At 36.6% G+C, this 26,234-nt stretch overlaps 5 protein-coding genes across 5 annotated transcripts; 2 read left to right on the top strand and 3 right to left on the bottom strand.

Moving 5' to 3' along the window:
- Positions 1 to 2,069: 2,069 nt before the first annotated feature.
- On the top strand, positions 2,070 to 3,403 carry LOC148170401 (odorant receptor Or1-like). The gene is made up of 4 exons (XM_088044283.1): positions 2,070 to 2,797; positions 2,841 to 3,045; positions 3,089 to 3,244; positions 3,290 to 3,403. Exons 1-4 carry the CDS (start codon positions 2,070 to 2,072, stop codon positions 3,341 to 3,343), a joined length of 1,143 nt encoding a protein of 380 aa, XP_087900409.1. The 3' UTR covers positions 3,344 to 3,403.
- Positions 3,404 to 3,489: 86 nt separating this feature from the next.
- On the bottom strand, positions 3,490 to 6,308 carry LOC148170400 (xylosyl- and glucuronyltransferase LARGE2s-like). Its single transcript, XM_088044046.1, has 8 exons — positions 6,113 to 6,308; positions 5,775 to 6,068; positions 5,030 to 5,727; positions 4,674 to 4,982; positions 4,474 to 4,626; positions 4,242 to 4,421; positions 3,972 to 4,195; positions 3,490 to 3,915 (listed from the first exon to the last, which is right to left on the bottom strand). The coding sequence occupies exons 2-8, from the start codon at positions 5,836 to 5,838 to the stop codon at positions 3,810 to 3,812; spliced, it is 1,734 nt and encodes a 577-aa protein (XP_087900172.1). The 5' UTR covers positions 5,839 to 6,068; positions 6,113 to 6,308; the 3' UTR covers positions 3,490 to 3,809.
- A 384-nt stretch (positions 6,309 to 6,692) lies between these two features.
- Cog8 (conserved oligomeric Golgi complex subunit 8) lies at positions 6,693 to 8,629 on the top strand. Its single transcript, XM_088044045.1, has 4 exons — positions 6,693 to 6,846; positions 6,896 to 7,368; positions 7,413 to 7,626; positions 7,670 to 8,629. Exons 1-4 carry the CDS (start codon positions 6,792 to 6,794, stop codon positions 8,605 to 8,607), a joined length of 1,680 nt encoding a protein of 559 aa, XP_087900171.1. The 5' UTR covers positions 6,693 to 6,791; the 3' UTR covers positions 8,608 to 8,629.
- Positions 8,630 to 9,522: 893 nt separating this feature from the next.
- LOC148170398 (diuretic hormone receptor-like) lies at positions 9,523 to 22,836 on the bottom strand. Its single transcript, XM_088042904.1, has 12 exons — positions 22,721 to 22,836; positions 15,902 to 16,150; positions 13,775 to 13,958; positions 12,903 to 12,996; positions 11,607 to 11,700; positions 11,452 to 11,532; positions 11,034 to 11,104; positions 10,684 to 10,800; positions 10,447 to 10,632; positions 10,231 to 10,391; positions 10,022 to 10,174; positions 9,523 to 9,975 (listed from the first exon to the last, which is right to left on the bottom strand). Exons 2-11 carry the CDS (start codon positions 16,137 to 16,139, stop codon positions 10,048 to 10,050), a joined length of 1,353 nt encoding a protein of 450 aa, XP_087899030.1. The 5' UTR covers positions 16,140 to 16,150; positions 22,721 to 22,836; the 3' UTR covers positions 9,523 to 9,975; positions 10,022 to 10,047.
- A 1,451-nt stretch (positions 22,837 to 24,287) lies between these two features.
- LOC148170397 (phenoloxidase-activating factor 2-like) lies at positions 24,288 to 25,517 on the bottom strand. Its single transcript, XM_088042984.1, has 3 exons — positions 25,278 to 25,517; positions 24,913 to 25,228; positions 24,288 to 24,860 (listed from the first exon to the last, which is right to left on the bottom strand). The coding sequence occupies exons 1-3, from the start codon at positions 25,427 to 25,429 to the stop codon at positions 24,324 to 24,326; spliced, it is 1,005 nt and encodes a 334-aa protein (XP_087899110.1). The 5' UTR covers positions 25,430 to 25,517; the 3' UTR covers positions 24,288 to 24,323.
- Between the last annotated feature and the right edge of the window lie 717 nt (positions 25,518 to 26,234).

Raw genomic sequence — 26,234 nt, 5'->3', positions numbered from 1 at the left:
TGAAAATTCTGCGTACACTGATGTATAATAACTTAAGTTTACTCTAAAAATAAGCGAGATATCGATATCAGAAGTTTGGCCATAGTTTAAGTCATGATTTTTTGCGAAAATTTGCAAATTTCGACTGTAGAAAAATCAAAGAACTTTTTCTTATGTAAAAAATCGCGAGAAAAACGATGGCGCAAACTGCATCTCAATATCTGAAATAGTTTCCGAGATATCGAGCACGAATTGTTTTAAACCTTCAAAAGTTTGGCCCTATGGCGACAACCCAAAATTTCACATGGCCATAACTGTTATTTGTTGATAAATATTAAAAAATTATAATGTTTTTGAATTCAGCGTAAAATTCTGCGTAAAATGAGACCCAACTTTGTTGAGTTTGTTTAATAAATAAACGAGGCATTGGCCAAAAACTGTTTTGAAAACATCATTTTAGGGTGATTTTCAATCAATATTTTCAAAATGAAAACGACGATTGATGGCATTGAATTAGACATCAGTCGAAAGAGGAGCTCAAAATCTATCTACTGGCCAAATTTGAGATCGATCGGACAAATAGTTTACAAGCTATGGCCAAAAATAAAAAAAATGAAAAATTTTCATCGATTGAGTCAGAATTTTTTTTCGCGAAAAATCGACTATTGAATTTTGAGCTTTTGAGAACATTTTCTGACGTAAAATAAACCGAGAAAAGGAATGGCGCAAACCGTATCTCAATATCTCAAATAGTTTCAGAGATATTTAACTTCAAAAATTACGAAAAATGAGAAAAAATGAAAATCAACTATTCGAAACTTTGATCGGCCATAACTCAGTTATTTGTTGTCGAATCTGAATTTAAATCCCAGATTTGGAATCTACGGAAAATTCTGCGTACACTGATATATAATAACTCAAGTTTACTCTAAAAAATAAGCGAGATATCGATATCAGAAATTTGGCATAGTTTTAGTCATGAATTTTTGCGAAAATTTGCAAATTTCGACTGTAGAAAAATCAAAGAACTATTTCTTATGTAAAAAATCGCGAGAAAAACGATGGCGCAAACCGCATCTCAATATCTGAAATAGTTTCCGAGATATCGAGCACGAATTGTTTTGAACCGTCAAAAATTTGGCCCTCTGCCGACAACCCAAAATTTCACATGGCCATAACTCGGTTATTTGTTGAGAAATATTAAAAAATTATAATGTTTTTGAATTCAGCGTAAAATTCTGCGTAAAATGAGACCCAAATTTGTTGAGTTTGTTTAATAAATAAACGAGGCATTGGCCAAAAACTGTTTTGAAAACGTCATTTTAGGGTGATTTTCAATCAATATTATCAAAATGAAAACGGCGATTAATGGCATTGAATTATACATCAGTTATACATCAGAGGAGCTCAAAATCTATCTACTGGCCAAATTTGAGATCCACAGGACAAATAGTTTGCGAGTTATAGCCAAAAATAAAAAAAATGAAAAATTTTTATCGTTTGAGACGCAATTTTTTTTCGCGAAAAATCGACTTTTGAATTTTGAACTTTTGAGAACATTTTCTAACGTAAAATGAACCGAGAAAAAGAATGGCGCAAACCGCATCTCAATATCTCAAATAGTTTCCGAGATATTTGACTTAAAAAATTACGAAAAATGAGAAAAAATGAAAATCAACTTTCCAAAACTTTGATCGGCCATAACTCAGTTATTTGTTGTCGGATCTGATATCTCAGTGTTAATCACATCACTCTTGCGTAGAAAAAGTATAGTACGCAACGCGAAGGTAAGGCCAATTACGCATTTGTGAAATTATTGCACTCGGCTACGCCTCGTGCACAATTGCTTCACTGCTTGCGTAATTGGCTACTTACCATTCTTGTTGCGTAATATACTATAACCAGGTCAGTGACGATAATTTTATTTCAACCCCGTTCCCGTGTGTAATTTCCCAGCTTGCTATTTTACCCATCAATCAAACAAATGCATTTCATTAATTGAACCAGTCAGTAATTTAATGCACGAAGATACAATTTATAAAAATGATGGATGCGCCGCGTCGTTAGTCTGATCTTAGCCTCCACTAAAAATGGTCGGAGAATTTTCCTGGACGACCCTTTTGTCCGGTAATAGTCTCATCCTGAAGATAACAGGCCATTGGCCTTGGAGCACCTCGTCTAAATTTCATCGTATTGTTTCGAGACTTTACACAGTTGTACTAATAGGTCTTTTGTTGAACTTACCACAAAGTTTGCAGATCACACAACTACACTTTCTCACCGACGATATCCAGAAGTTTTTGGGTGCTCTGTGTTTATGTATACAAGAGTGTCAACTTAATGTTAAAGGATATAGTCTGATTGGTAATTTTGGAAATTTGGAGCAACTGTTACACTTTTTGGAAAGCGAGGAATTATTTCAGCCAAAAACTGACCAACAGAGAATGTTGATTCAACGCGGGTTTCAAACCTGGAAGAAGTACTTCATCGCGATAAATATCGCGGCTTTGGTTACTTGTATCTCGTGGACACTCTTTCCAGTTTTTGATAACTTGACAAAAGAACACGAGTTACCATTGGAAAGTTGGTTTCCTTTCGATACTAAAGTGTCGCCGTACTATGAAATTTCGTACTCTTATTTGTTTATACATCTGTGGCTTGCGGCGTTCGCCACCCACAATCTGGATAATTTAATGACTCTATTGATGACTTACATGGCTTCACAGTGTGATTTATTGTGTTACAACCTTGAAACCATCACCAGTGATCATGATCGGCAATTCCGCGAGTCTATTCAACATCACAAGAAGATTCTACGGTAAGAAACCGGCGAAGTTCACTCAACACTTTCCCAATTTTAGATTCTGTGAAATGTGCACCGACTTCTTGTTCTGGCCGGTTTTCATCCAAATCGCCACGATTTCTATCTGCACGGGAATCACTTTAGTTCAACTGACGTTGGTGCCACCATTCACAACCGAGTTTTACCACGTCCTAGCATATTTGTTAACAATTCTTCTGCAAATGTACCAATACTCGTTTTTCGGGAATCAAGTTTTTATTAAGGTAAGTTATTCTCCAATCGTCAAGGGTTTAAAACTGGTTGTAGAGCAACAAAATCGCGGACGCTGCGTTCCGAATGGATTTCATCCAAGCTCCGTTGAACACAAAGAAAAATTTGGTTTTTTTCATGTTACGGACCCAGAAACCCATCACTGTTCCCATTCTTAATCTCACACATCTCTCGCTGGAAACCTACATCAAAGTAAGGAGCAAAAAGATGTCAAGTGGCCTTAAATTTTTTTTTTAGATATTGCGTACAGCGTGGTCTTACTTCACTTTGTTGCAAAAAATGGAACTTTGAAAATTACTACTGCAGCAATTGCGTTAAATTATTTAAACCACAGGTGGTTCGATTTCCTTAAGCGCAAAATAATGAGCACTCATTAAAAATGCAACGCTTCCTGTGAAACCACAGCTATTAAATTTGATCGGCTTTAAAAAAGAAGGAACTGACGAATAAATTTATTGCGTACATTGAAATGGAAGGTTACATGTAAAAGTCTGATTGTAAACAGTCATTTTTTTGGCTACACTGTACATATATCTTACATGAGTGGAAAGTTAAAACAGACGCGCAGCTAGAGCTCAGTTTAGGCACAAAAGTTTGCATGCACGTAAGGAGCTACGCCACTGTGTAAAAATTTCTAAAAGTAGCAGCTGCACCACATGTTAAAAAGTAAAATAAATGCAAAACACAACGTAGTTGTGAGGTTTCGGTTTTTTCCATCTTACACAACTAAGCCCGGTAATTATCCGTGCACAAAAAATTATTTAATATTCATAATGAGACTCGATGTGTTCTTGTTATCGAACAATTTTCCGTATTTCCTGTCCAAGTCACGGATAAACTCCTCTTTCAAGTTTTGTAAACACCTGTAAAACACCACGTGTTATTATTATCATCACCAATCAACGTCCTAAAAACTTACATTCTATAAACTGGCGATGTTCTGAACTTATTAATATCATAGCTAGGGGCATGTGGTTTATGAATAATAAACGCGTTGGGTAAAACAATCCATTCGTAGCCTTGGGCTTCCAATTCCATAATGTGGGACACTTTGTTCCACCCAAAGCCCATGAATCTGTTATCATACTCCGTCACGCTCTTACTCACCACAACGTAGGGTTCGAAATCGGGTTCCCATTTAACCTAAATTTGAAAATTTATGTTTGAGTGGGCACAAGACTAAACCTACGCTGTAAGGAGCATTCGCTGTTCTCCACCTCGTGTAGTTCGTAGGTGCGTGCCCTGCAGCCCACACGTCTGACCTGAAAGGAAAAAGCGACTTTTTGTCCCACATTCCCAAAAGCTGTGCTTTATTTTTAGGAATCCTGCTGCGGTACCGTTGCGTCTCGAAAGCCGGTACGATCAGCGCCTAAAGAACACAATTATTAGAGTCACGATGTCACGATGATAGCCCCCTTTACTTTAGTCTTCATGTTTTGAATCGCAGATAAATGATTTTTGAGTATTGAGTACAAGCTCTTCGTGGGCAAGAAGTCGATATCGGCTAAAAAGACGTAGGGAGTCTCCACGTTTCGCACCCCAACGTTGCGTAAAATATTAATAGGGTAGTACTCCTGTAATAAAAAATTTGATTAAACTTCAAGACGGAGTCAAATAGTACCCCATCTTTGAACACCGCATGGTACGCAATGTTATTTCTGTCTTGCAGCAGCTCAGAGTTCTCAATGAAGTTGTAACACTGTTGGAACTCAGGATCACTGACGTAAAACGTGAGACTAATAGGACCTTGCCAGTTTTTGACCAACTCCTCGATCATTTGAAGACGGTCGTACGACAACTGAGCGACGAAAGTCACGTCGTTGTGGTCACCATCCTCGACGGTTCGTTGATACTCTTTGAAGAACAACAGAGTCCTCCATTGGCTGTTCTTCGCGCGGTGGAATTCCGAACACACGTCGGGGACACTTTCCTGGAAACTCTACTATAAAAAAAGACATGAAAAATGATGGATTTTACTTCCGTGACGCGTTCAGGGCCATCACAGTAGTGTAGCTGTCGTCGTAACAAATTCCCATTGTATTCAAGGAACGTCGTATATAAAGTCCGGAAATAGTCCCCGTCTTTGTTAACAACATGCATTTTTTTTGGCGAGTTCCAGTGGACAATCTTCAGCTTAAATTTATTGTAACAGTTATAACTTAAAGCGTGATCACTTAATTGAGTATTCCAGTAACAAGGCACTTGGTAAAGAAGTTCAGTGTGTTGTAACAACACCGCGTTTATAATATCTTGGTCTCCTAATCTGGTTGATCCGTAGATCAGGGCAACCTTTTTGGCAACTGTAGGCCACAGTGTAGGCCAATCAAGTCTTTTCAATCTTTCTAAGTGGTAGAGAAGAACTCCAGAGTTGTACCCTCTGCCACTAGCTGGCCAAGGTTTATTCTTGGAGTTTTTCCCCAAATAGTAATCGCTCTGGTTTTCTACGATACCAACAGCTTGCTTATGGTTAAAATTGTCGAATAGGCGCCATAATTCCGAAATATCACCGACAAAAGTGAGATCCGTGTCGAGCACAATGATTTTTCTGGTAACATTCAGTGGAATGATCTTCGGGAAAACTAGTTTAAGCAAGCCGAAAATCCCGGAATAGTGACTGTTAGGGACCCATCGCACGTCTTGGACAAAATCATTGATGTCGTAGAATGTAGTATTAGCTAGAAAAATCGAATTAACGAAAGTTATGAAAGGAGGCTATTTTTACTTTGTGGAATGCTCCAAGACTCGAATAGTGTCTTCAGGACTTTCTCAGACACTTTATTTACCATAATATGAAAGTGAATTGGGTTGATTTTGTAAAAATAGAGCGATTTGAGTAACGTGTGTAAATACAAGTTGGATTTGTACCCTGAGCATACAAACCCCACGTGTATAACTTCGCAATTATTGGACAGAAGGTTTTCATTTTCAATGGGGTCTCTGACTAGACTCTGTTTTTCTTCGCGCTCGATTTTCACGACGGTTTTGATCTTACTGCTATAGTTTAACTCCTTATAAACTACAAAGGGATTAGAACTCCACACCAAACACATGACAACTTACCTGAATTGTAAGGTAACACGAAATTGACAATAACGAGGAAAATTATGGTACTTATTCCTAAGAAAATTAACCAGTATCGAGGAAATTTACAAACGTAAACATTGTGTTTTTTTACGCGAATGTTTACAAGTTCAGGGACATTCGAAAAACACGCCTGGAAAAGGCAATGACACGACAAAAACAACGATAAAGGGGACTCTTACCGTTGTAATAAATAACGTTAGATCATTTCCTGCTGATTAATTTATGATTTTGGCAGGGAACCTAACCTCAAAGGACGAGTGACGTTAGATGAAGTGTCATTGTCATAACTTACAAAATCCCGTTTCGTGAAGGAGAGGGGCACTGTAAATTCGCTAAGTAAATTCGGCAAGAAGAGATTTAAATTTTGATTTGTTTTGGAGCACGGATTCGCACTGGTGACACTGGGGAGATTTTTGACGGATCACGTACTGCGATTAGACTAAATCCCCAAAAAATTTATAAAAACGCAAAAAAACGTTGTACATATTATCAAACAAAACAACTGCGTAATGTTTGAAGATAATTATGACTTACTAAACATGTTTCGATTTTTTTATTCCCACCAGTGTTCCCGTTTTGACAACTTACGTACTGCCATTAGTCTCAACTGACATGTCAACATCATCGCACCACGGGTTTATTTGTCACCTTTAAAATGAGTGACGAAAGGGCTAATTTACTCAAACTCGTGTTTCCTAACGGCGTCCCAAGTAAGTCTAACCTTAAAAAAAACGTTCTTTGTTTAAATTCCCATTGTAGGCTCTTGGGACTACAGCCCCACTTTCAACAACTACATATCCAAACTAGGCACCTATAAAGTCGAAGATTTAGTTAGAGAACCCTCTCGTTTAAATGACGAGAAGAATACAATCCATGAACAGACCCAAGACCTTGCAGTTACCAACTACAAAACATTTATAGAGACAGCTCAGTGTTCTAGAGATTTATTCACACAGTTTAACACCATAGAATCTAAACTTGATGATTTACTGGAAGATATTCCTAAGTTTGAGAAGAAATGTCACTCTTTTGGGGAGGAAACAAGTGGTATTAATAATTTGAGGAGATTAAATTCCCTGACTCTGACCAGGAATGCTCAGCTTCTTGAGATTTTGGAGCTCCCTCAACTCATGAATTCTTTTATTAATGATGGATTGTATGAGGACGCTTTGGAGTTGGCAGGTTATGTTAGGAGGCTCCACACCAAGCACCCTGACATCCCCATTTTTAAAGTAAGAACAACTTAAAATAAATCCAAAATAACATGAAGTTGTAGAGCATCGTCACGGACGTGGAGAGAGCGTGGCTCTTGATGCTCCACCAGCTCCTTTCGCAGCTAAAACAAGAGCTTACTTTACCCAAATGCTTACAAATAGTCAGTCATTTGCGCAGGATGCAAGTCTTTACTGAGACTGAGCTGAGACTTAAGTTCTTGCAGACTAGGAACGCCTGGTTGCAGTCGTGTCTTAGTGCCATCCCGACAGAAAACGGTAATTTTGTTCCTTTTTTGACCAGTCTAACTTGCCTTTGCAGCCACTTTCCATCTCAACAAAACAGTGGAAGTCACCAGAGTGAATTTATTTAATATCATCACTCAGTATCGCGCGATCTTCAACGACGACGAACACAGCCCTCTCGCCTCCATAAAAAGCCAACAAGTCAACCAAAACGTGATTTTCTTCACCTGGATCAGAGACAAGATCTCCGAGTTCCTACAAACTCTTGAAGACGATCTAAACCAAGGCGTCTCATCAATCGATTCGATCCTCGCCCAGTGCATGTATTTTGGAGTTAGTTTCAGTAAAGTCGGTTGTGACTTCCGGTCAATGTTGGTACCAATTTTCACTAATAAAATCGCCGGTGATTTCGAAAACGCCGTGGAGGAAGCGGTTAGGAAGTTCGAAGCTAACATGGAACGTTTCACTTTGATTAATAAAAGCCACGCTAACATCCCTTGGAAGAATAAGAACGAAGATCCTCTTCAACCACCGGAGAGTTTGTTGGAATTTTATCCTCTTGCAGAGTTCTTGAATAATATTTTAACGGCGCTGAATGACTTGAAGTTGTGTGCGCCTGTCGCAGCGGTGAAAGCCGTTGTTGATTCTTTGCAGAGGTCGCTTCTGGTGATTGCGAAGTCGATTTTGATTTTACACGGGCAAGAGCAGCAGGCTTTTACTTCGAATTCTAAGGATGCCTTCACAAGACTGTGCATGTCGTTTGCTGATGATTTGGTGCCCTATTTACAAAAGTGTGTTCACATTATTTTCCCTCCTAGTAATATTGCGAGTAGTTTAGGAGTGACAGTCCAAGTCCTGCAGAACGAAGGACTCACTTTTCTAAACAAAGAACTTGTTGTTGAACCAATCAAACACTTGCTACCGGTGAAAATTACGCCTTTATTAACAGAGGACGTACCTCAAAACGAAGAAAAGTCTGAATTAAACAAAATTGAAGATGTACCTGTAGGATAACAAAATAAAGTTTTAAAATTAATCCTCAGTTTGTGTTGATGCGTGCTCAAACATTCTGACATGCTTCTTGGCTTTCGACCGCTCTTTCAGGTCCATCCAGAGTTCGTTGACGCCGTCATCGTCCAGAAGACATCGGCTAAGATTGAGTTTGAACGAAGAAGAAAACTGCAAGCGTTGCTTCCGTGGTAAGTTGAGACATCGCTGGCAATCCGCTTGGATGTCTTGGAAGGGAATGTACTCTAGCATCGAGTAAAGATTTTTGTCGTCTTGTTCAGGACTGAGAGTGATCTGAGTCTGGCACCGCTTCTCACTGATTACTTGAGCTGTTACTTTGTTACTTTCCAAGAAGTGCGGGTATACGTGGATTATAGTTTGGACTGCTTTGGTTTGTTTTTTTGAAAAGTGCAACATTTTTGTTGGTGTCAAATAATGGCAGAGGTTGCTTCAATTTTTAGTTGAGTCTACATTAAAATTCGTATCTTTGTTGATTTTTAAGATTTTGCAGTGAAATTTGGCGAAGTTACTATTTCTGAAGCGTTCATTACCTGTGCCTAATTGCAAAATTTTAGAACAAAAATTAGAAATTTTAGGAAATTTCGTTTTAGGAGGAATCAAATTTGTTTAACTTTTTTTCATAAAAATTCGTATCTTTGTCAATTTTTGAGATATTAGAGTGAAATTTGGAGAGTTTACTATTTCTAAAATAAACAATAACGGCGCAAAAGTGCAAAATTTTAGAACAAAAATTAGAGTTTTTAGAAAATTTCGTTTTTAAAACAAACCAAGGTTTTTAACTTTTTTCCATTAAAATTCGTATCTTTGTTAGTTTTAAAGTCATGACAATGCAATTTGGCGAGGTTACTAATTCTAAAGTGTTCATTAAGTGTGATAAAGTTTAAGATTTTAGAACAAGAATTAGATATTCAACAGATTTATTGAATTTGACAGATACATGAGGTCTCGTGTGAGAAAAGTGGATGTTCATCCGAATTGCAGTATTGATTTTGGTTTCATTTTATATGCATTTTAGATAAGGCAGAACCAACACAAAATTTGTTCCGATCAAATAGCTCGTTTTGTAAACCTGCATATAAAACAAAGTCATCGATTTTATCCAACCACAGCAATATTAACATAGAAAAAATATTTTTCATTGTAAACATCATAAAATGTCGAGGTATGACACGTATTTGGGACATAAATTTCAAGGTCCACATAAATCACAATTCCATCGAATTTACGCAAGTTATCTCATTTCCACTTCACTTGACATTAAAAGTTGATATGTCAACATCGGGAATTGAATTGCCACGAGAAGACGCGAACGAACAAGTCCCTTCTTCTTCCAAGAGAGTATCCATCGTAGCTCTACAAACAGCTCTTTACACTCTTGACAACAAAAAACTCTCGGTACCTTCTATCTCCTCGCGGCAACATTTCTCATCCTCCATCATTATTGGAGAATTTATTTTGGGGGAGTTTGGGGAAAGGTACGACCACGACTGTTGTGGTGGTACCGGTGGAACAGGTGGAGCCTCGTTTTCTGTACGAGTTTGTTTGATACAAACTAAAAATTTTTGTTAGTACTTTAATGGGGAGAGTCGAGTCCCTTTAGATCCATACCGCATGCTGTCACGAGCTTGCGATGACCAGTCTCTGCTTGAAGAGAAGCGGGTTCTTCGGGAACCCAGCGTTCGGCGAGTATGCCAACTGTTGTAGTGGTGCCGAACGGTGTTCTTCACTTCGGCGTTTAGAAAACAGTAGAAGAGGGCCACGGTGAAGCCCTGCAAAAAGTTAAAAGCTCGGAACTCGCAAATTTAAGCCAAATAAATTGTTAACCTGAGTGGATAGCAGGATGGCTCTAACGCTGTCATATATGCGCCTGGAGATTCCTTCGCTAGGTCCGACTATTACAAGAATATAAGTGACTCCCAGGAGGGGAATAAGGACGAGGAGAGCTTTGGCCGCTTTCCTGTATTGTTGCGTCTCGACGTTGTTCGCCGACCGAAGCTTTGTTATCAAAACCTGCAAATTTTTCCTGCAGAACAACGCGATTGCAAGGTTTCGTTGACTTACCCACATAATAATACAAAGGAAAATGACGTTTATTATAAGAACGGCAATAGCAGGACCTTGGTAGATCCAATCGAAAGGGTGCGGAGTCCAGGGACAACTTCGAAACATTTCACCAGCCTGGAAATTTCAAAACAGAATAATTAAAGTGTTTGTACAGGTGCTAATACTTTTGACTGATAAGACGAATAAAAATAATTATAGAATTTTTTGGTGTAAAGTCTAATCTTGTAAACATTTACTTGGCACAAAATCCCCAATAAATTAAGGTGTGATATTCGATTTGTGTAAACAACGTGGCCACGACGTGTCAAGATAGGCATCTTGAAGGGGTGCCACAATAGATTTGTTACCTGTTGGTCTTCTAAAGGCAAAGTGAAGCTTTTCGCGATGCCCCAAATGAGGACGAAGACGATGGGGCCCCCTGAAACCATAAAACCGTTTTGATAATTGTCCCGATTCAAGGAAAGGTGCACAATTTTTACGTCACCCCATTGTTCCATTAAAACTGGCGAGGATAATTTTCCCTCATTATTTCCCACTCATTTAATTCTCTCACAAAATTACGCGCCCTTGACATTTTAAGACAAATGTTCGGAAACGGTCACAATCTGAAAAACCGTTTCTTGAACATCCCCCTAATTACCACCCCTCAAGCTTTGATTGAAGACTTCAGAAATTAGCCAGACAAAGAGCTTACATTGGAACGTAACCACGAATTAAATTATGTTCGTGCACCTTTCCCTTTCAAATTTTTTGTTGGAAACCTACCCCAACCTATTACAGCATAGATGCGGGGTTTGATGTTCTCACCGGTGAATGTTTTTACCACGAGAATGTAAAGATATAGACCTGGAAAGTTGGGTGTTAAGAAGATGTCAAGAGTTTGAGGTTTAATAAGAACTTGAGAAAATTGAAGTACTGACCTTCGACGAACATCCAAAAGAAATTCGTGAGGTGGAAGTAGTGGAGGAGAATTATCAAGAATATGCAGAAGGCTTTGTTGGTCTGCAGCGGAATCTGAAATTTTATTTTCCTGAAAAAGCTGAATCTGAAGGTGATTCCAGTGTTCAAACTAAATTGAAAGCGTGATTTCGGTTTTCAATCGTTCTTTGGAATTCCGGTTATCGTGGTTGGTTTACATTTTTCGCTACAGTAAAACTTCGATTTCTGATCACTTTTATGAAAGGACGTTATTCGCTCAGCGAAATTTATTTTCGCCCTCAAAACATTCTTAATTAACATTTTAAGGGTGAATTTTATGTCTCCACTAAACTCGCACTTTAGAGAATAGATTTTAATACTTAAAAGACCATAAATTGACCTTTTGTGATACTAAAGTTCGTTTCATTGACCACAAATTGGCAAACTTTGAAAACGCGCGTTCAGTAAATGACTCTCAAACTATTGAAGTTTGATGGCAGAAGCCAAGAGGTCGAGCGAACACAAATTAATTATAATCATAAACTGATCATTTTTTATTGTTATTAATTTTCCACATAATTTCGTCGCCAGAAAAACACTTCAATTGAATTGAAGATAAAAAATCAAAAATACTTGATCTAAAATTGGTTCAATAAATTAAGGAGTGGAATTCGCGCAATCGAGATTTCACAACTAATGAATCATTGGTAGAGCTAATCCTACAAGAGCTTATAAAGATCCTTGTGATATTTGGAATTTACAAAAACATTTTACGACGAAAACTGCTGAAATCTACACTTGTTCGGATTTTTATCTCATTTCCCGTTCGTTTCACTTGTCGTCTTTCCTCACCATGTCGTTTTGTCCCGATAAAACATGACGGCTCATGAGCATTTACATGCTGACAAATTTCTAATAAAACAAGCAATTTTATGCAAACCTGCCGCAACCAGACGAATGTAAATTCGGTAAAGCGATATTTGATCAATTTTTCACTTTGGACGAACATAAAACTTGAATCATAAAGATTTCGCAGTCGTTAAATTTAAATGGCAGCATAAAGAATTTGTGGAAGTTATTATGAAAAGGAAATAAAGTTGGCGCGAGGGCCTCAATGAAACCATGTCATTATTGGGGCGCGTCTCGCATTTCGTAATGAAGTACTTGACAAATTAAGGTGCAAAAACGTGATAAATATTTATTCTTCGATAAAAATGTTCGACTTTCGCCAAGATTGTTACATTTCCTCGGTCAATAAAACAGATAACGCTTGTTTACATAATCACGCCACAATTTACCTGTAAGCTGTAAACGAAGATCCACATGAAATCAGCGAGAATATAGGAGCACATCAAATTCATATGGATGGTGTTGCGAAGACATCGCAAGTCTCTGAAAATAAATGAGATTCTGAAAGTTGTAAAAGTCCGACAAGTGGATCGGTTTTTTCCTTAATTCCATTGTTGTAAAGTTTGTAAGGGAAATATTTAAGGCTCTTGTTGAGTCGAACAAAGTTTGCAAAGGCAGGGAAATTATCCTAAAGATAAGTGTTGAAATTGAACAATTTATTGATCATAGGATGAGCCCCAAACCCTTATCTCACATGAGATCATTGGTGATACCACGAAATATCATAAATTTGAATGAGTTTGTTTGCCAACATCGAAGTACCTGTCGATAAAGTGTCGATAGAAATCGAATCTTAGAAAAAAACTGTTTCGTGTCTGTTTAAACTTAATTTTGATAAGGTTAAGACTGTTTGCTTTCCTCTCGACTTAACGCGAAAAGACTCACCTGTGGGACTCCACGTTATTGGTTATAGATATCGATATCAACCTGGGATGGGTTATAAAAAGTTTGGAGCCGCTTCCTCGGCCTCAATTTGTGCTGTGGGTGTCCAATCTCAGGTACGTCTTTTTAACTTTTGGTTGAGAGGAAGCAACGGGCCTTTGAGTGGAAGATTAGGTCTTTGCATTAATTTAATTGCCAGATCTAACTCTTCCATATGACGGCTACTTGCCAACGCGTCTCTTCCCTTTCAAATTTCGACCGTGGGAAACTTAGAGCTCTTTAAAGTAAGTGGAGCAGTGGTCTCTTCACTTGATTTTTGATAGTGAGATTCAACTCCTCCATCTCATTTTTTGAGCTCGATCACTTCGGAGTTGCTTACTTGAACTTCCAGAATATATAAACGGCGAATAATAGAGCCACGAGGCTGATGGTGTAACCAATGAAGTAAATTGTGGTTGTTAGTTCCACTTCGGGTACTTCTAAAGGAGCGAGTTCTTTGCAGGAGGTGTAGTTGCTGTATTGGTCCCAACTTCCGTTAGAGAAGCAAAGGCGAGTTGCGTTCTCTGCGGCGGGAAATCAAGAATTAGGCACAGATCGATGGGCAATGTTTGGGCTACATTACTTTTTGTTTTTCCATGGCGGTTTTTGGGTCATTAGCCTTAAGTCAATTTTAAGTTTAGATAACGAAAACTCTTTATTTGTTCAACTGTGGCGGCTCCAAAGAACAAATATTTTTTTTAAGTAAGTGCCAGGTCTAATTTTGATCACGTTCCTGTAATTTCAGATTTTTTTCAACATTTCTAGGCGCCCAAATGCCAAAGTTTTCTTATTTATTTTATTCATTTCGATAGCGAATTTCATGGAAACCAAATAACATAACGTGACATAGGTGTGTCTTGTTGAAATTTCACTGATAAGACGATATCGATATTCAACAAAACTATTTCGGACAATTTCCCAAGGCCGGTTTGTATGAATTTTCCACGCTACTTTTGAGATAACGCTGTTTATACAACCAATAAAACGTTTTATCATTTGAACTGATTTAATTATTCCTGCAAACCTCCACAGGTTAATTTCTGGCCGTCGACTCGGACGAAATTAAATATTCATCTTCCCTTCCAACCTGTTTTCGTCATACATAACTTACTTCTATCTTCCGGTTGTTTAATAATGGTTTGAAACAGCTCGTTATCTTCTCTTCATACTCTAATTAACAATGTACTTTTTTATTAAAACAAAACCAGCTCGTGTTTTGTGTTTAGTTTCATTAGTTGGTAAATTAATTCCCGTCTATACAAGTTCATTTCGTTTAAACAATTCCGCGAAACGTTTGTCACATTTTTCCACTTCTTTCGGTCGCGCTTTTAAATGTCGACCGGAACAAATTGCTACTTCCTAATACTCAAAGTCTGTCTCTTCTAAAATATACGTTTTACTTGGCATGCATTCCTCGAACCTTCATTAACTAACTCTACGAAAACAACTTTTGTAATTAAATTAACGTGAACATTCACATGAGTTTTTCAGACGTTGATTTGAAAACTTTCGTTTTTGGTGGTACATCAGAGGAAATCAGAGAGCCGGCGCATCCACCAATTGCGTTTTCAATTAAAGCACTCATGTGTAAAGTTGCACTTTTCAAGTAAATTGAGTGGGAATGAATTTTCATATCGTTTTGTTCCCACGTAGAATTGAATTTGATGTGGAAATTGCGAGATAATTAATAAAAAGGTCGAAGAAAAAAGGCTTTCAGTAATATGAATCGGCGGAATCATCGGTAAACAACCCGTGATAAAATTAAATTAAAATTAGAGCTAGCGCCTCGTATGTTTAAGCGGGCACCTCCAGCTTCGAATTTTTTTGTCGGCTCGGAAATCAAATCATTGTTTTGTTCCACATGAAATTTAATTTTGTCGTCGAAACGCAGAAATAATTATTTCAAAAGCTGAAGGAAAAATGGAGGCACATACCCGAAAAATTTTTCATTAGGTTCTCGCATGAAGCGGCACGAATTTTCAAACGCACAAAGAAGCTAAAAATAAGCTAAATATTGACATGTTGCTGCGCGAATAATGTCGGTTTTAAGCGGAGGTTATATACAGGATTACTTTTCATTACGAATTTATTGGAAGAGAGTCAATTAAATAACGGCTTTATTATGATTAGTTGAATTGGAGGTTATGGCCAATGAAAAGTTATGAACTTTTGTGAAGCGTAATTGATCGGTGTAATGTCGAGTTTCAGACGACGATAATTATGGGATTAATGGCAGAGTGTTAGCTTTATAACGACGCTGGAAATTGAGATAGCAATTAGGATGAGGTTTTACTGGAGGGTGTTTTTACAGATTTTATTACGGAGGATTTAAATAACTGAATTGTTTCAAAAATTTCGTAACCCAAACAAGTTTTTCACTGCACGTTAATTAACTTTTTTTCTACAATATTTTTCTTGTCAGACATGTTATTGCTTTTTTGTAAACATGATTAAAAATGCATCTCACCCCTCGTGTCGTATTTGATCCCATTAAGTTGTTCGAAACAGGGCAGGACAGCGAGAGAATTGGGTGGTGTTTGTGGCCAACACAAAACCGTATCGAAATCGACAGAACATCCATCCAATGAAGGTGAGAGTGTTTTTTTAAGCTCACAAGCTAATTCCAGTTGAGTTCCGTTAAGTCGGTTCAGGAGACGAATGATGTCTTCTTGGTGAACATAAAGATCTTTGTTATTCGGATCCATGATCCATCACCCTGAAATAAATTAGATTTATGACAAATAGAATTTTTTTAAAGCCGCGACGAAACTTTGAATCAGTTTTTTATACGTTTGTGTCTGGGGATGACAAATGTAAAAAATCGCTTTTTTCTATGTGAACCTACCGCTTTTTCTTTCTAATCACACATAAATTTTCCGCGTAAGGAAAAACACCAATTGGATTATTCTTCTTTCTCGCTGCCGTGGGCTTTGAATTACATCCAATAAAACAGTTCTTAAATCTACTCAGGGATGGTAGAAATGCAAATACTTTCATAAATTATGTTAATATTCTACTCGGAAACTGTCTACATGTCGTGAAAATACAATTTTTCCGTTAAATTATCTGTGGGGCAATTTCACCCTTCTGCTCGAAAATCAGTGTTAAATTAACCCCGAGCGTAATCAGATTTAAATTCCAAAGTGTCGAAGCAAAAATCACGAAATTTGTTTTATTTACCACGGAACCAATCGCAAACAATAGTGGAAATGACACACTAAACTGACCCGCCCACTCTGTGTTCAATGAATGAGAATAACTCGTCGACCTTAAAGGACGTACGTGAGAAAATCTGGGGTAGATATGTGTAATACCGGTTTAAGTAAATGTGGGTCATACCGGGTTTAGTAAACAAGTTGTAAAAAAGTGGGTTAGAAGAATGAATCATTTTTGTCTCGCGTGCGGATGAGACTTTAAATTGTCTTTAAGTTGGAATGGAACTGTTTTTAATTATGGGAATCCTGCAGCCGGGCTTGAAAATGTCGTTTAAAGTGCTTGCAAAGTTTTAGTTTTATCAGTCTTTCGATAAAAATCGCTTATCGGTTTTGTATGAGTATCTGTCACGATTATTGAAAACGCCCGGGAGAAAATCCAGAAGTCAATAAATTTCTAAAAATAAATTTAAAAAAAAACAGAAAAATGGTGGATGCGCCGGGCCGGTCAAGTCAATTAATGTCATAATTATTACGTTTTAAGGCAGTTTTCATAAAGAAATAGCTATTTTAATCACGAAAAAAAGTTTATTCACGTGTTTCATACATTTTTTTCTAATTTTGCTTAAGTTTTTTTTACTCTTTTTCGTAAACAAATTTTGATTTTTCTACCAATAAAGTGGAAACTGCGACTGCAGCTTAATTCAGAACTTCTTGTGGGATGCTTTCTTCCTATAGTAGTTGCCTATTTATCATTTCAAATACACATTCAGACTAAATTGTGCAAAATGAAGAAATTGTGTGACATATTTTACAAAGAAGATCCATAGCAACGAAAATTTCAAAGGTAGTGCGCATGTAATTTTCTATTTCTTTATTTGCGTTGTCAGTAGCAGCATAAATAGAGTATTGCTAACATTTTATTCATCCTTTTGATTAAAGTATTGTTCTAATAATAATGAGAGTTGATGTACAGTATGTCCCCGGATTGAGTTCACAAGAGGGAAAAAATGTTTATTTTCCATTTTACAAAAAAATGACAAAGGAATAACATTTTTTGCTTATTTCAAAACAGATAAATCTGCAATTAAAATTTCAAAAGTATTAGTTTGTACTCTTAAAATTAATTTTTTCATTATTTTTTTTATTAAATGTTGTAATCGTATTTAAATAATAGCAGGTTGTGGATTCACAATATCAAATAGTGCGTTAAAGATTAAAGAAAAATTTACCCAATAATGTGTAAGTATTAAAAAATTGGAAAAAAATGCAGTTGCATCCTTAACAATAATTGGGAAAATTCGAAAGAGTCTTAAAGAATTACGAGTTAGAATTGAACTATGAGCTTAAACAGGTAATAGGTCAATCAAATAGTGGAAATTGGTTTGAGTTAAGGAACAATTTCATTCCTTTGACATTTTTTGCAAAATTAAAAATAAAAAAGTTTTTCGTTATTTTTTGTTTTTTTCGATTTTAAGGACAGAGCTTCATAATATTAAAGTTTTAATTGAAGATTTATTTATTTTAAGTTAAGCAAAAAATATTATTCCTTTGTAATTTTTTTGTAAAATGAAAAATAACGTTTTTTTTCCTCTTGTGAACTCAATCCGGGGACCTACTGTATATAATGAGTCTTTTTCGGATTCAATCCACAAAAATTGCCATGACAACTAATAAAGCATAGTAGTTCAATATAACAATTAAACAACTTTATTTGATCTTATTGGTACATTAATATGATTAAATTATTAGATTTGTAAGTAAATCCAACACAATTTTCTTGGCATTTTCGTTGATTATTCTCAGCATTCTTCATTTTATGCAAAAAAAAGTTTTTTTGTGTTTATTTTAAACAGTTTGTTGGTTACTATGGCGGCGTGGTAACTAAAATTCGAAAAAGTCCAAAAAAAAAACTAGTTTTATGGACTTGTAATAAAAATTTCTATTTTGGCACATCAGAATACGTATGAAAAATCCTTCTAAAAATATTTTGTTTGCAAAGAAGAACTCGCCTCGTTCATCTCTCAGCAAAGTTTTGCCTTTGTTGGTTGTTGTAAATCAACATTTTGAAATGACTTTATTTCGAAATCCTTCGTTTGGTTTTTTGTTTTAAACTATTGCGAATTCCTGTGGATAAGAACCGGGACCGCTGCCACTCGCCACAATTTTATAAATTTTTTATCGGAATTGCGTCCGGCTCGAATAAATTTAGCACTTGCAATTTCATAGTCCGCCCGCAGTAATAGCCATTAGTGTCAAAAGTAACAGATATGTGCTGCTACTGAGGTTAAAACGTTACGATAATAATTGCATTTGCATCTATGACTCTAAAAAATATAAAAAATTGCGATATTTATTCGATTCTAGGGAGTTTCTTGTGGAGAGTTTATAGCACTGTGCTCGCTTCATAATATGAAATGACACTAAAATTGATAATTAATTGTACTCATATTTATTATACATGAATGTTTGCATATAAAAATAAAATTAAACCTTTTTTATTTTAACCATCATGCGTGAATGCACACACAACGGCGTCTAAGATTGCTGGTCGACTCTCTTTGGTTTCAAGTTTACAACGTTCAATCAAAGCCTTTCCGTCATCTGTGTTTTTATCCATTTGTCTATGTTTTAAGACCCAATCGATATTAATTGTTTCCTCCTCTGTGACTATGCCTAATATCTTTAATTCACATATCTTCATGGCTTGTTTCGTCTCATTACTATCAGGTAATTTTATGACTTCTTCAAATGAAATTTTCAACTCTTCTGGACACTTATTGTAGCTAGATTCCGTATCTATGGCACACGACCACTAAAAGTAGAATTACTAAGAAAATGAAAAGACGACAGAGGTGGTTTGAGGATAAAAATGCAGAAAAGCAGTAAAGTAGAGGGCACGCAAAATAAAAAATGGAAGACGAATATAAAACAATTTTATCAACAAAAAATTAGTAGAAAAACAATTTAAAGAAATAATATGCTAACATAAAAAAAGTAAGAAAAAGCCCAACGAGTGGGAAGGATCAAAGAAGAAACACCGGCAAACAAGTCTTAAATTAGAACTGATGTAGACGGAAATTTGATGACAAAAAGAGAGACGAATTTACTTACTTGAATTGATAGAACAGCCAAAAAGAATAACGAAAATTGAATCTTCATGATTGAAGTTGTACACCGGAAAGTTGCTCGGAACCTAATTCATTTTTTCAGCGAATTTCAGTTTTATTATTGTGAGCTACATCGCTACAATTCTTTCTAATTTCACGGTATTTTGACAATTGTTTTAATGTTTTAAGGAAGTTTATTCGAATTTTACAATCGTTTTGAAATACCATTTTTTATGAGCAACATAATTTTACTTTTTTCCACACTAAACTTCATTAGATTTTTGCATTTAAAAACTTGTGTGGGTTTAAAATGCAACTGCAAATTACAGTAATTTCGTTCTTTATGATCTGCACTAGTTACGATTATGATTACGACGTAAATGCGGTTCTCTTCTAATGAGAATAATTTTCACTGGTTGCACGGGAAGATCTATCGTTTCATTGGCTCATCTTAAACAGAACTAAATTTCGACTGGTTTTCCCTCAAGCGCTTGAACACCAAATTAAGATTAAATTCCAATACAACCCCCGAAATCCAGCTACACCCTCGCAGTAAAATAACAAACCAACTCAGTTTGAAGTAAACAGACTGTAACTAAATATTGACGGTCAAAAATGAATTCAGACTTTCTCAAGTGTACCTTCCACAATCCCATTTGAAGTAAACTCTTACCACAAGTAAATAAATGGATTGTCCGGTACTGTACAGAGAATTTCACAGTGATAAATGTGTAGCATATGAAAGCACTGTGAAACTCGCCGCCAACGAAGTTTTACGAGTTAATTATACCATTAGACAAGGTATACGCACTAAAGGGAGTTTTATGCCCAACCCCTACAGCGTGTTACGAACCACAACCCCTTTTACTATTTATATAACGTTGTCTAATCAATTTTGCTGTGCATTCTAGAGCGGCGCTGGCTTTTAACAGGGATTTTTCTTGTAAGAGACAATTTAGAGCGTTTTAGTGTTTTTTCACATGTTCGGAAGCTGAGATAAGATTATGAATACAAAGAAGCGCGTTATGAAATCATCAGCGGCGAGAAACTTCCCCAATTCCAAGTCCGACAGGTCTAAATTTAAAACGAGATTCGGATAAAAAACACATTTCAATGTTGGACGGTATTTTTTGGTCATTTCAAATGCACAAGAGTAGATGCAAACATGTTTAAATATTAAATATGCAAAGGCTGCTTTTACGTTAATAAGGAAGGGGCTGCTAAAATAAATTTATTTGAATGTTTGTTCGGTTCTGGCGTAATTAAAAGAGAACGTGATAAGAGATGAAGCAATCCAAGAAATAAAAAGTACAAGAGAACGAAATTTGAGAGAGGAAACGCAACGAAATGCAATCCGACATTTCATTATATTCAAACTAGGACTGGAAAATAGAATATTTTTACACATTGTCACTGTATTTATTACTGTGCATTTGCGCGAGTGAACTTGACAGTTAATTATCGATAAATTGTCACGAATTCAAGGTTTTCCAGTTTAGAGTCTTCCACAGAACCAGACGAGATAAAAACTGACTATTATCTGTGATTACCTAAAGCAAACAACTCTAAAATTGTCCAATTGATATTTTGTCAGTATTAATTTGAGACAAGTTGAGTGGAATTTTGTGTAAACCCTCTCAATTGCTTGAAATTTAATTCAGTATCTCGTGTTGCTTGAAACTGGGTTACTAATACGTTTTATCTTATCTTGCTCATTTTATTAAACTTTCATTTTACTATTAACGCGGATATTGACAATGTATTTACCGCAACATTAACTCGAGGAGACTGAAATTGAATCTGTCAACTTCGCCAACATGTGCCGGTTATTCATGATTTTACAAGAACCAATACACCACAAGATGCGTATCATTGAATCAATCATCAAAGATACGGAATCGTCCATGTTCGACCTGACAACCGGAAAGCCACACAAACTATTGATTTCGCACTAAGTGGCTTTTAATTTATTTGATTTATTTTAATCGTGACCTTAGTAACAAACGGTTGGTAACATTTGGTCTGGACTTTTCAAATATATCATCGAAGTGAAAGTGTCAAAACTGTAATATGAGGAAGAAAAATTACAGTTTTACCACAACATGTCATCCCTTTATCTCGTATTTCTGCACGACAATGGCAGCCCTTTCGTCAAAAGATAAACACGGACCCTTAAGATTAGACAAACTCCTGAAAGGAACTGTCCGGCGTAAACGCACCAGTTTCAATTCAAATGTTTCAAAGGGCTTAATTAGAGAGGTGTATTTTTAGGGACGATAAGAACTGAGATGCAAACTTAAAAGTTGTGTGAAGTTTAAAGTTTACAGAATCTTCGGAAGTTCGGAAAAAACACGTTGATTGCAGAGTTTCAAAGTTCGAAAGCCAAAGAATAGGAGCCTTGCCAACTTATGTACTTATTTTTTAAATTTATTTATAATTTCGCTGAAATTTAGAGGATTCGGGTTTTAGTTCTGCAAGGTACAAAAGTTTGAGGCCTTTGTACAAACAAATTTTTACATAGGGAAACTTTGAACTTCTCCAAATTAATTTCACGCGCTTCTGAAATTTAATATGATGGAGTTTTCAATTTAGTTGACACGGAATATTTGTCAAGTATAAAACGAAAAATTAGCGCGTTGTCACATCATAAAATTCTAGCATTGAATTTTCGCGAGCTTGATACTCCAAATTTCTCCTTAGATATAAGTAATTAGAAGTGGCAATAATTTAGCCATGTTATTATCCCTCAATCAAAATCCAACTTCGCGTTGGAGCCCCGTTTTAAAAAGTCCCATTTATCCCCATCAGTTTTATTTGACTTCCAACCGACCATTATCCATTAAAGAATAGAAGCGCATCATCTGTCACTCTGGCCGACATGACTGATTATTTCCAAAGAAACGTAAACAATAAAACTCCAAAGTGTTTAATCTGATTAGAACTAAAAGCACATTAATTAAATTTCGTCAGAAATGAACAAATAAGAATCCAATTAAATACGTGATTCAATCTAAATGCACATACCTCAGTGTTTCTTTTTCCAATCCACGTGCTTATGAAATTTGCACCTAAATAGAAGTATCACGTCGCGACGCCGGTTGACGACTGGATAGATCAGGATGGATGCTGGAATCAGGAGCGTCAATGCGTGGAAATTCCACAAAGTGCCCGTATTTGTAATTATATGAAGAGCGCTTGCTCAGGTAAAAAACACGCTTCTTACAACCCTCACTAATTAACATAATTCATTATTAAAAAAGTTGTACCCCGTTGTGCCGGAAAATTTGAATAATATCCGAACTACGGGAACATACGACATATTTGAATAAACATATTGCTGGAATTATTTATTCAGGTCAGACCTGAAATTACACATGCAAATTAATCTTGAGCTAAACATGGCGGGATCGATAGTTTCGAATTATTTAAGAAGCGAAGTTAACTCAATTACTGGACGTAAGACTAATTAGAGCAACACTATTCAATTAATTTCTGTTTCGACTAAAATTTGATTAGTTACGCTTCATTTTTTCATATTATCCTGAATAATCCTCCAGCGCTGGTGCAATTAAATCCCGGAAATAAACACGATTCTACTTTCTGTAAAAAAAAAAACACGTTAATTTTTCATCACGGTATTAATTAACGATAATTCCGTTCGAGTTTTAATCTTATTGCCACATTTAATGAAGTGTCTGTTGCAAAACGTTACCTCGGGCGTTGTAATGATCTCAAACACGAGTTTCTACAAAGATAAAAGTAAAATATCAAACAATGTCACTTTTATGTTCCGTCTATAATTTCCGCTGTAATTTAAGGGGACTTTGTAACCGAATTAAAGTTCTTAAAAAAACGTAATCTGTCGGGCAAATTGAGGCAAACACAGTTAACGCGGATATTTACCAACCAGCTTCCGTTAAGAGTTTATAAATTAGTTAAAAGCGCGTGGCAGAGGAATTAAAATATCAGACGGATTTTATTTAAAAATTTTGGGAATGCAAAAATGGTGGATGCGCCGGGACTACTGCAATTTCCGGGCATTTTTGAGTTCATTCGTTTGCGTCTAAAGATGAGTTAGCGTCTAGCTATAAACTGAGACAAAATTCATTAAGCTTGAACAACAATTTTCAACATACCAGGCGTGAAAATATCTCATGTTACATGAAATATTCTTCATACTTGGAAGCACTGAAATAATATGATTTCAGTTAAACTAATAGGGTTGAAAAATGAGGAATGTGCCGCTCCAAATGCGATTTTCATTGTTTTTGTTTAATAACGATCCTTCTTTCGGGGCTATTTTTTCGAGGAAATTGTGGCGCAATATTTCCAAAGGAATGTTTATTTGAAAAAGAGGAATTTTCTTATCAGTCCAGCGGAGTGTTTTTATAAATTTATTTTGCCCAAATCACATCTAATTAATAACTTCGTCTTCTTTTCGAGTTTTTCTAATATTCATGTGGAAAACCGAACAGTGCGCCCTCTGCCGATGGTAGAATGCTTTCATAGCATTGATCACAAAATTGGAAAACTCTGAATTATTTTTTTAGTTCCATTCAATTAACTCCCAAAACCCTAATAAAACACGCCATCAAACATAACAAATAATTTATTTACAAAATAACAATCAACTATTAATTTTATATACACTGGTATCAAACCCATGAAGCGTCACCTGTTGGTCTATCCAATCCACGAACCTGGCGACACTCACATACACCCCCGGCGTCTTTTTTACCCCGCAAACCAACCCCCATGACACGATTCCGAACTGTTCGTACGTGTTTTCTTCGTTGCGCACCCCACACATTAAGGGGCTGCCACCATCACCTTTACAGGTGTCTTTATCTCCACCCCCAGCACACATAAAACTAGAATCCAATCTAAATAACGGCCCTAGATGTGCGGTTTGTAGAGCCGTCTCGCAGGGTTTATGGGGAACCAAAGGGAACGTGGCTTTGTTCAAGATGCTTGCACTTTGCGAACTTGAATGCGAAGTTTTACCCCAACCCGTAACGATACATTCTTCGGGGAGTGGAGAGGAATTGTGTGGGGGCAAACAGACCACGCCGATGTGGTCGGCGAGTTGGAATGGACGATCTAAGATGATGAGGGCGATGTCGTTGATGAGAGACCTGGGGCTGTACCGAGGATGCACTATTACCTAAAAGAGCACAAAATAAGAACTGTGGAAACGTGAAGAGATAAAATCTTACCTTTTTTGCGTTCCGATTTTGATGCTTTAGAGGCTCCGTTCGGGTCCGTCGATCCCATTCGCCCCCACGAACCTTATATTTGCTCTTCTTGTGGACACAGTGAGCGGCTGTTAAAGCAACTTGCGGATGAATCAAAGAGCCCCCGCAAACGTAATTGTTGCCCAACAAAATCGCCAACATCCACGGGAATTCTGCGAAGTTCACCTCATTTTTTCCGGTTTCTAAAATTCTATCTCTGATGTCGGCGAAAGGGAGATTTTCAGTTTGGCGCTGACCACATTTTATCTTGCAGCAGACGTCGAAATCGTTCTCGCAACTGTAAAATTAAAATCAAAACGTGCTCAAAAAAGTGGTAAAAAACTTACGGAAATCCCCACAGGTTTGTTTCTTCATCGACGCCGACGTCGTAGTACGAATCCATATCTTCGGATTTACATTTGAATAAAGGCACACAGAAACATTTGGCGTTTGTTGTGGTAAAAAGAACGAGAAAAGTTAAAAACTGCAAGCACAACATGTTTCAATCGTTTGCAGGAACGGTTTGAATGAATTTGTTTTCGAGGGGTTTCAACCATCCCCACTACCCCGAAAGGGGCCGACAAACACCCTTTAATGTACCTGTGCTAATTACCTCATTAGGGGGTGAGAAAAACACGAGATTATTTCGACATTTCTTTGAAATAATACAACAAGTACAATTATTCATAATGCGAACTAAACATAAGTATTAACAGATGAATAAACTATATACAAATATAAATTTGATACATAAAAGAGTAATTGTACATAAAATATATTTAAAAAATAATGGTACATACTTAAAGTATCACAAATAAATGCGTTTCTACGTTGAAACAAAAACAAATTTCAAGGAATTACATTGAAGGACACAACTAATGTTACATTAATGGGTAACTATCTTAAACCGGATTTTTTACATTATTACTCAATTAGGCAGTCACAATTGATATGAGACATTGGTGTTTTAGGGTATGGTCCCTCAATTCTAAAGGTACCAGAAAAAGCGACCGGTCAAGGTTTCCAGTTCGCCAAATTTTGGACATTTCAAACCATGATCCATCGCTTTGCGAAAAAACAGTCAAACACACTCACGTTTACCAAACAAAGTATATACAAGCGAAACCATTCTATATACAGGATACATGGCTGTAGATACTTCTAAAGTGGTGCCAGTCTGTCTTACTATCACAGAACGTGTATAATACTTGTTACAAAAATCCCTATGGGGTAGTGTTAATCACAAAAATCTACACCGGGCGTGTGCAATCCAAAACCTCTTAAAATCTGATATATACACGTAA

The sequence above is a fragment of the Gnatocerus cornutus genome, chromosome 8, assembly GCF_029298725.1.
Source record: "Gnatocerus cornutus isolate USDA-ARS CGAHR chromosome 8, icGnaCorn1.1, whole genome shotgun sequence".
Taxonomy (NCBI): domain Eukaryota; kingdom Metazoa; phylum Arthropoda; class Insecta; order Coleoptera; family Tenebrionidae; genus Gnatocerus; species Gnatocerus cornutus.
This window is presented reverse-complemented; position numbering and strand designations above follow the sequence as displayed.